The sequence below is a fragment of the Acomys russatus genome, chromosome 17, assembly GCF_903995435.1.
Source record: "Acomys russatus chromosome 17, mAcoRus1.1, whole genome shotgun sequence".
In the NCBI taxonomy this organism is placed as follows: Eukaryota; Metazoa; Chordata; class Mammalia; order Rodentia; family Muridae; genus Acomys; species Acomys russatus.
Genome location: NC_067153.1, coordinates 63606130 through 63616047, shown reverse-complemented (window position 1 = coordinate 63616047; position 9918 = coordinate 63606130). Strand labels below are relative to the sequence as shown.

The following is a 9918-nucleotide window of genomic DNA, read 5'->3' as shown; positions in this document are numbered from 1 at the left end:
CATTCTGTCTTGCCCTGCTATTGGTCTAGGTGGGTGGGGCGGGGCCTGCTCCTAGACCTTCCAAGCTCCTCAGCCTCATACTTCTTGGCTCCGAGTCTCGGCTTTCCATTCCTCAGAGACTAGAGGTTGGCTCTACTTTAGTTTCCTTCTCACAACCGACACGTCTCTCCTTAAACTCTGGGTCTGCTTAGTTGGAAGCCTTTGGCTACAGAGGCAGCAGACTGGACCCCACGTTAGTGCATTCCTCACTGCCATCTATCTCTGCTCTCGGTGCTCTGGGAAGGGTGGGGCACAGGTGGCATTCTGTGAGAAGACAATGTCTAGTGATGGTAGAAACAGCTTGGGCTTTAATGGGAGTGCCAGAGGGCCTGGCTCCTAGCAATCCCTTCAAAGAATTTAGGCATAGTGTTCAGTTTCCTGGACAAGGCTGATCAGTCCTAATGGCCCATGCCATAGAGATCAAGGAGCCCATAATCTCTTGGGGTCTAGAGCCACCTCATCCTGCTGTAAATGGGTTCTGCTTAGCTCGCTAAAAAAAAAAAAAAAAAAAAAAAAAAAAAAAAAAAAGAAAAGAAAAGAAAAGAAAAGAAAAAACACTTGAGGAAGTCACATGTCAGGAGGGAGGAGAGAGTTCTCTCTGTCTTCTGTCAACTGAGGCAGGTTTGGGTGATTAAGGGAAGAAAGCAAAGCCGGTTTTAGCCCAGAGGATTATCTTTGAGGTGTGCTGGGAACCAAGAAGTAGCTTACTGCCTGCGAGGCAGACCAAACCCGAGATGACTCTCAGGTAATTGCTTGTCTCTCCTCCTGCCAAGTCAAGCAGGCTGGAATATAAAGGCCAGCTTCTCCTGTCACCCCCATCCTTTCCTCATCCCTTTGCTCTGCTAAGTGACTGCTAGCTCACCGCTGCCACACTCCTCACCATGAGCAGACAAGCCTGCAAGAAATCCTTCAGCTGCGGGAGCCAGGGCTTCTCGGGCCGCTCAGCCGTGGCGGCCTCTGGCAGCAGCAGGAAGAGCTGTGTGGCACGCTCAGCGGCAGCCGGTGGAGGGGCTTGTGGGTTCCGGAGTGGAGCAGGGAGCTTCGGCAGTCACAGCCTCTACAGCTTGGGTGGCAGCAGGAGTATCTCTATCAGCGTGGCAGCCAGTGGCTCCCGGACTGGTGGCCTCAGTGGAGGGCGTGGCAGCTGTGGTGGTGGCTATGGAGGTGGCTTCGGAGGTGGCTTTGGTGGTAGCAGAGGAATGGGAGGTGGCTTTGGGGGGGCTAGTGGCTTTGGTAGGCCTGGTGGCTTTGGCCCTAGTGGTTGTCCTGGGGGAATCCAGGAAGTGATCATCAACCAGAGCCTCCTACAGCCCCTCAATGTGGAGATTGACCCCCAGATTGGGCAAGTGAAGGCCCAGGAGCGGGAACAGATCAAGACCCTCAACAACAAGTTTGCTTCCTTCATCGACAAGGTAAAAGCAAAGCCCAGAGGCATTGTGGGATGTCTGAGCTACTAGGAGCTGGTAAACAAAGTTGCCCGTGGGATGTCTGGCTCCTGGCCTGTTCTACCTTGCTGCTTCCGGGGCAGTGAGCACACCTTTGCTGTTCTTAGTGCTTTCTCATTCCAGCTGTGGGAGGAGGGAAGGACTCAGGTCTTAATTTCCCTCTAGCGAGCGATAAGGCGAGGAGGGGCTGTCACGGTCAGGAGACGAGCCCGCTTTTTGTCCTGAAGAATTTAGCCACAGACCCAGAACAGTTTACTTTCTGTTTGACAACCAATTGTGAGATACTTTCAACTAGCAGCTCACTAACCTTGCACAAGTCTTGAGACTGCCTCTCCCCACCTTCAACAGTGCCTTACCTTCCCAGTGACATTATGTCTTTACTAACGGTAAGTTGAGCCATCCATGGTGGGGCAGAGCAGGGAATGCTGGGTCCGAGGCAGCGATGAGCCCGGGATTCGAAGCGAACCTTGGTGAGCTGCAAGATGCACTTCTGAGGGCTCACTGGTCCTTTTTTTTTTTTTTACTACCTTCATGGAGGCAAAAGAAGCTTATATGTAAAGTCTAGTTTGAAAATCACTTTAGTCTCACTGACCTACATTTTGAATCCCGGTAGGCTTAGGGCAGTCCAGTCTTCAGCTCTTCGGTCACTCCGTGTGCGTCTTGCTCTTGATGACTTAATGCTGTCCCAGGTGGTTGTAAGGACTAAGAGACATGGAACACATGAAAACAGGAAGTATACAAAGTACCCCACACATGCTGGTTCTCCTTTTCTCGTCCATGTCTCTTCCGGAGTCTGAAGCACAGAGGTCACCATCCACTGAAGAGCTTGGTCCATTTCTCACCTTTCTACTCTTTTCCCAGGTGCTCTGCTGAAGAGGCCTTTCCCTTCCTCTCTTCCCTGCAGGTGCGCTTCCTGGAGCAGCAGAACAAGGTTCTGGAGACCAAGTGGGGGCTGCTGCAGGAGCAGAGCACAGGCTCTGCCTCGGGCCCCCGGAACCTGGAACCTTTCTTTGAATCCTACGTCGGCTGCTTGCGTAAGCAGTTGGATGCACTTCTCGGGGAGAGGGGAAGCCTGGAGGCTGAGCTGAAGAGCATGCAAGACCTGGTAGAAGACTTCAAAAAGAAGTAAGAGGCGGCCCAGGGGGTGGGGCTTCCTCGGTTGGATTTTCCAGCACATCTTCAGCTAACACCCTCTGATGGGCTTACTGAATGAAGCCTGGCCAAGCAGAAGCTGGGGGAGTGGATCGTGCCTGTGTGGCTGATCCTGACATAGTATATCTAGTCTCTGGCTGGTTCCCCTCCAACGTCAGCCCAGATGAGCAAGAGGCTGGGAGCTCCTGAGGCTGGGAGCTGCTGCCCGGGTTAACAAAAGGGCGGGGCCCCGTGATTCCAGTTGCCCCTATTCTGAAGTGCGGCTGTGGGTCAGGGCTGGGTCTGAGCACTCCGAGCCCCTGGTCCAGGGCTGTATTGTGTGAACTCATTCCGTGCGCCTGGTCCCCTGAGTCCGCAGCTTCCCTCCTACCTCCTTCTTAAGGTTCCAAACTCGGGTTCACACCTGAGGCCTGTGGGAAGTGAGCAGGGCCTCCCGAGGTGGGAGGAAGCTCCAGACATCCCAGGAGTCAGGACCCATGTGGAGGAGTCCCCATTCTTCATTTGCTGTACAAGTGGGTGGGTACCCGCTTTGTGGCAGGCTCCAGGCGGGGCTGTGGGAATCCAAGAGCTATAATAGCACTCGCTCTCCAGCCTGTGTAAGTGAAACCATGGCATTATTTGTGTGTGTGTGTGTGTGTGTGTGTGTGTGTGTGTGTGTGTGTGTGTAGGGTAAGGGCAGGGCCACACGTGTCAAAATTAAGTGTGCAGAAGGCAGGGGACAACTTTTCTTTTTTCCCAAGATAGGGTCTTACTATAGAGCTCTGGCTGTCCTGAAACTCTCACTATGTAGACCAGCCTGGGCTGGAACTCGCAGAGACCCACCTGTTCCTGAATGCTGGGATTAAAGGTGTGTGACGCCGTGCCCAGTCCAGGGGGCAACTTTTGAGAGTTCTATCTCTTCCATTGTGTGGATTCCAAGGGTCTATTTTAAGTCATCAGGCATGGAGACACTTTTTTTTTTAAAGACAGGATTTCTCTGTGCAGAAGAAATTTTCTGTCCTAGAACTTGCTCTGTGGATCAAGCTGGCCTCGAACTCATAGAGATCCACCTGCCTCTGCCTCCTGAGTGCTGGGATTAAAGGCATGTGCAACCGCTACCCAGTTTGGTGGCACATTTTTTAACAGAGTCCCAAAGCCATGATACAGTCAGAAAATTTGAGTTCTATTCTTAACCTAAATCCCTCTACAATTCCACTGTAACGAAGGGAAACTGAAACAGGAACACCAGGTGAGGGCAAACTGTTTCCTCTGTCTCCTGTGGGTACATCAGCTCTGTGAAGGCTCAGAAAGTTCAGGCAGGCGGCTGGACTCTTGGTTCAGGCCCAGGTGCACACACTTTGGCCTCTCATCAAACTTGGAGGAGGAAGAGGGAGGCAACCCCTGAGCTCCGAGAAGTCTCCAGGCAGGATGTGATCTTTAGATCTTGGCAGAATGCTCATGTGGCATCCTTGTTAAAAACGTTTTGAAGATGATGGTAGCAGATCATCGATCTCAGACTGAGGACACTGTGGGCTCCGTGTGGCTGCATGGTCACCTGCCCTTGAAGCAGGTGTCCTGTCAGATTCTGCAGGAGCATGTGGGTCCCTTATCTGGTCTTCTTCTGTAGTGTGTGTGTGTTTATGTGTGTGTTTGTGTGTATGTGTGTTTATGTGTGTGTGTTGTCCGCATTTATGTCTGCACACCAAAAGAGGCCATCGGATCCCATGACAGTTATAGACAGTTTTGAGCTGCCAGGTGGGTGCTGGGAATTGAACCCAGGACCTCAGGAAGAGCAGACAGTATGTTTAGCTGCCGAGCCATCTCTCTCCACTTCTGAAATGTCTCAAACTGCGGCTCTCTCTGCTCAGGTACGAGGAGGAGATCAACAGGCGTACTGCTGCAGAGAACGAGTTTGTGGGGGTGAAGAAGGTGAGTGGTGCAGTAGACCCCCGATCGCTTTGTCTCCCACTGAGGGAGCAGAATCCCGCTGTGGGCGGGGCTTGCTTCTTTCCTCACATTCTTAGGAAACGTTTGAAGGAGGCCGTTCATCTTTAAACCCTACTGTAACTAGTAAGCTAGTTAGTAACATGAACTAATAACCAATTTGTGTGTGTGTGTGTGTAGCCTACTTTGTGTCTGTTCCCTTTAAAAGGGAAGATGAGAAAATTACTATTGGAAGGGATAGAGAGGTGGGCTCAGAGGGAGGCTTGGGTACAGGGGGGCAGGGGTCATACTCTGGTCTCTCTCTTTCAGGATGTGGATGGTGCTTATGTGAACAAGGTGGAGCTGCAGGCTAAAGTGGACAGCCTGACGGACGACATCAACTTTCTGACAGCCCTTTATGACAGGGTGATTCTTTAGTTTGCCCCCTAGGGACTGCCCACCGGCAGCTTTACAGGCACAGCACTTAGGGGACAGGTCAAGTGGCAGCACACCCACAAAGCCAGCCCCAGGTCTTTCGACTCAGCTCTGCCCAGACCCAGGGAATGCTTGCTCCCTTTGCTGTTCCTCCTGGCTACAAGGTCAGGGCCCCTCTGTCCCCTGAGCCCTGCAGCTCCAGGCCATGATCAGGCACTAAATAACAGACCCTCTGTGCTGTGCTGCGAGGGGAAGCTGCACTTGGGCCCATGGGCTGGCATTTACAGGCAGACACACTGCCCTCCCCTGCAATTTGTCCCTTTCTTTTGGCCCTTCTGTTGGCGCGCTGTAGGCCGTAGCCAGACTGGAAATAAAAGCTTAATTTTTCTACTCTTTCATTATTTAGCTCCGTTCATGGGCATCTCAGTTAGTAGAGAGATCCCAGTATCGCTCGGGATCTGTGACCATCCATGTTTCCCGTAGGAGCTGTCCCAGATGCAGAGCCACATAAGCGACATGTCTGTGGTCCTCTCCATGGACAACAACCGCTGCCTGGATCTCGATGGCATCATCGCCGAGGTCAAGGCCCAGTACGAGGACATCGCTCAGAGGAGCAAGGCTGAAGCCGAGGCCCTGTACCAGGCTAAGGTGGGGACCCTTCCCTTTGCCCCTCAGCTCTTTAGACTCTGACCGGCCTGCTCACTTTACAAAGCTGTGTTGATTCCCCCGCTGCCCGTCTCTCCTCTGTCAGCTTGGGGAGCTGCAGACCACAGCCGGCAGGCACGGGGATGACTTGAGGAGCACCAAGAGTGAGATCATGGACCTCAACAGGATGATCCAGAGGCTGCGAGCCGAGATTGAGAACATTAAGAAGCAGGTATGGCAAGGCTTCTCGGAGGGAGGGTTTGGGCGCCTGGGAGAGAGGAGGCAGCGGCCCAGCTCCTTGTCCAGGCTTCCTGGACCCCCCCCCCCTTCTTTGCGGAGTCACAGCCTCTGCCTTTGCGAGCCTCTCTCTGCTTTCAGCTGTTTCTCCTGCAGGCTGGGCTTCTTGAAAGGCCAATAGGAGGGAGGGCTGCCCATTCTGTGGGCATAGCTAATCTGACAACTGTAGGGTTGGCCTTAAGCATGCAGACACACTGTGCTACGGAACATTTAATTTTATTTAACACCTTGTAGAACCCCAGTGGCTTCTTTGTATCACTGGAATGAAGTGGTCTGGGAAGGGAGGCTTTTTTTTTTTTTTTTTTAAAACAGTCTTGCAAAAGAGATCAAAGGCTAACAAGCAGCTGTGTTTCTTTTCTTGATGAGTCATGAGCTAATTTAAACGGGGCCCAGGATGACTTAGCCAAATTGCAACACTGACTTGACTTGTGAGCACGTGCCACTAGGGTGAACCGATTCTTTGTTGGGAACAGTCCCTCCGGTGTTTTGTTTCCTAGTCCTGTGCTAACTTCCTCCCTTACTCTCTGCCCCAGAACGCCAACCTGCAGACGTCCATCGCGGAAGCTGAGCAGCGTGGCGAGGTAGCCCTCAAGGATGCTGACGCCAAACTCCAAGACTTGCAGGCTGCCCTGCAGAAGGCCAAGGAAGACCTGGCCAGGCTGCTGCGGGAGTACCAGGAGCTCATGAATGTCAAGCTGGCGCTGGATGTGGAGATCGCCACCTACAGGAAGCTGCTGGAAGGAGAGGAGTGCAGGTGGGGGGAGGCCACAGGGACAGCGTTATCCAACTGTGGCTTACGGTGACCTATGATAGCAAAGAAAGGTCTAAATAATGATAATAATAAGAGAAGGCAATTTGGATAGAGACCAGCGAGTCTCCTGAACAGCAGAGGGAGCGCTTAAGTCCACTGTCTTGTTTTTATCAGCCGCTACTGTCTAATTATCTAACTTATCATGGGCACAGTATTGAATCGAATACTTCTATTCACTCATGTGGTAGAGGTTGTGACAAAATTTATAGACCAGGGCTGTCTATAACATTCCAAGATGAAAATATTCTATGCCAGGCTTTCAGATGCAATAGCTCTTAGCCTCTCAAACCCTTCCTTCTGTCTTCCCTGCCCCTCCCATTCCCCACTGTTTTTTTTTTTTTTTTTTTTTTTTTTTTTTTTTTTTTTTTGAGATGGGGGTTGTCTCACTAGCAGCCCCAGCTGATCCTGATTCTTCTGCCTCAGCCTCCTGAGCACCAGGGCCACTGGTTATGCTCTGTGCTTCTTTCTGGCACTTGAAACGGGCAGAGTGCAACTGAGGATCTGAGTTTTGCATTTAATTGAGCCGAATTTACCTACTCCCTGTGGCTAGTGTTTAGCACGTTTGAAGTTCGGTGTGGACAGTCCTTCAGTGCCCACTGCTGAAGCCGAGTCTATGTGGGAAAGTGCTTTGACTCATGTATATCAGCGTGAAGCAAGAGCTTACTGAGTGGGTACCGCATGTGAGGGGGTGCCAAGACTGTTCTGTTGACCCCTGAACCATGCGTGGTTGTTCAGACCTCAACCCAGTAGAGGAAGGAGAACCCAGGCGTGGGAGGGAAAGGGCGTCTGACCCGTCTCTATGGGAAAGAGCGGGCATGAGTTCATTGCTGGCGCTGTGACAGGGGCACTAGAACATTCTATGTCTGCTAAGCTACACCTGCTCCATGAATATGCATAAGGCCCAGGGAGATGGGCATTGTGACTGGGAAAAGTTTCAAATGCAGCTCACACAGCAAGTCAGCCTCTCCACTATCACTACTACTGCTGCTGCCCCAAGCCCCATGCCACCCCAAGCCCCATGCCACCCCAAGCCCCATGCCACCCCAAGCCCCATGCCACCCCAAGCCCTGTGCCACCCCAAGCCCCATGCCACCCCAAGCCCCATGCCACCCCAAGCCCCATGCCACCCCAAGCCCCGTGCCACCCCAAGCCCTGTGCCACCCCAAGCCCCATGCCACCCCAAGCCCCATGCCACCCCAAGCCCTGTGCCACCCCAAGCCCCATGCCACCCCAAGCCCCGTGCCACCCCAAGCCCCATGCCACCCAAGCTCCATGCCACCCCAAGCCTCACTGGGGAAGGCTTCCTGGAAGAGGAAGGTTGAGTAAATAAAGGCAAGGTAGGGAAGAACAAGATGGGGAAGAGCATGTCAAGATGGAAAATTCCATCCTATTGGTGGGCGAGAGGCAAGGGCGGCCTGGATTAGACCTTCAGGGCCAAGGGTGGGAAGACGAGGACGTGGAGCATGGTTGGCAGAGGTGCTGCAAGTCATAACTACAATCGGCCCCTATTTTGGGGGGGGAGATGGAGATGGGCACCCCTGGGTTAGCCTTCCCCTTCTCAGGGGGCTCTACCCCCAGGAGGGCAGAAGGGAGGAGGTGACACCTAGGCTATGAAAACTCTCACCCCTCTCTTTCAGAATGTCTGGAGAGTGCCCGAGTGCCGTGAGCATTTGTAAGTACCATATTCAGGGACCTGCCCCCTGGGGGTGGGTGCAGAGGGATGGCTCACTGGGCACAATCTCCTGCTGTGCAGGCGCGAGGACCTAAGTTCGAATCCTTCACCACTCACTTAAAAGGCTGTACATGCCTATAGCCTGGGGCTGGGATGGAGGGAATGGAGCCTGGGAGCTGGCTGGCCAGCCACCCTTGCTAAAACGGCAAGCTTCAGGTTCAATGAGAGACCCCATCTCAAGTGAGGAAGCCGGAGGCTGATATCCTTCTTAGGCCTCTGCACATGTGTACACATGTGTGCACGGGCACTTCCCTCAAGGCACCCCTGTGATATGAGCCACCTCTCAGCGATAGCTATGTGCTGTGCCCTCCATGTAAGCTGGGGTCCAGCTCTCCAGCCCTTCGGCTTGTGGGGTGTGCCCTAGGATGGAGAAGTTTGCTTGGTCATTTGTAAGCTAACACCTTGGCTGAGCAGGGTGGGGCTGAGACAGTCAGCGCCCAGCTCCCCAAGCCTTCCTCCTGAACTGTTTGTCCCCCTGTAGCGGTGGTCAGCAATGTTACCAGCACAAGCAGCAGTTCTGGAGGCTTCAGAGGGTCTGGTGGCAGCACCTATGGAAGGGACAGCAGGGGCAGCAGCAACAGCGGCAGCAGGGGCAGCAGTGGGAGCAGGCTTGTAAGTGGAGGCGGCATCTCCGAGAGTCAGCGCAGAACAGGCTTTAACACTGGTGGCACCCAGACCTCTGTTGGCAGCAGCTACGAGTCCAGCAGAGGAGGTGGCGGCAGCAGTGTCCGCTTCTCCCAGACCACCAGTTCCATCCAGCAAGTAATCCATCCGTCCAAGTAACCCTCAGGGGCATGGCATTCCCACTCCCCTGCTTTCCCTGCCTCGACCTGCAACTTCACATCGCCCCATCTTCCTAGCATCAACAGGGGTGTAATTCAACCCTGATTTCCCTCAAGTTTCTTGGAGAAGGGGCCGAACTCCTGGCTCGTAAGTCTCCTCGTAGGTCGGGGTGGTTCAGCTACTAGTCTGGGCTGATGGTGCTCCTGGAGAAGCTCCTGCGGTGGGCCCCAAATCTGGACAGCAAACCCCTGAGCCTACCTACGCCTTCCTGAGCCTTGGTGTCGGTTCTCAAGAAGCCTTCCTCATCACAGCTGGCTCACCCTCACAGCTGGCTTCCTTCCTCCCCTGAGCTGTGGATCTTTTGCTTATGACATGTTGCGCTTCCTTCGCTCAATAAATTGCACCGTGCTTCACAAAACTGGTTTTTGCCTTTTATCCAAGGACTCATGGGACAGACTGGATCCAACAGTAGAGCAAAGTTAGGTCTTTTAGAATAAGGTCTGGGTTGGCAAAAGGGCGTGGCATTTGGTCGGTGCTCTCAAGGATGGCTTTTCTATTGTAGTTCATAAGGATGTCACAATTAGATAAGCACTAAGGTGTGCCGAGTGCCTGGTGCACTGCTGGACTTTCCTTAAGATAATAAGAGCTTTTAGCAGCACGTCTGTGAGGCGGATGTT

The 9918-nt window shown here is 53.2% G+C and overlaps 1 protein-coding gene across 1 annotated transcript; it reads left to right on the top strand.

The window, feature by feature from the left end:
• The first annotated feature begins 920 nt into the window (after positions 1-920).
• LOC127201042 (keratin, type II cytoskeletal 2 oral-like) lies at positions 921-9590 on the top strand. Its single transcript, XM_051159395.1, has 10 exons — positions 921-1451; positions 2389-2609; positions 4484-4544; positions 4869-4964; positions 5457-5621; positions 5725-5850; positions 6449-6669; positions 8364-8398; positions 8940-9220; positions 9405-9590. The coding sequence occupies exons 1-10, from the start codon at positions 921-923 to the stop codon at positions 9588-9590; spliced, it is 1923 nt and encodes a 640-aa protein (XP_051015352.1).
• Positions 9591-9918: the final 328 nt, after the last annotated feature.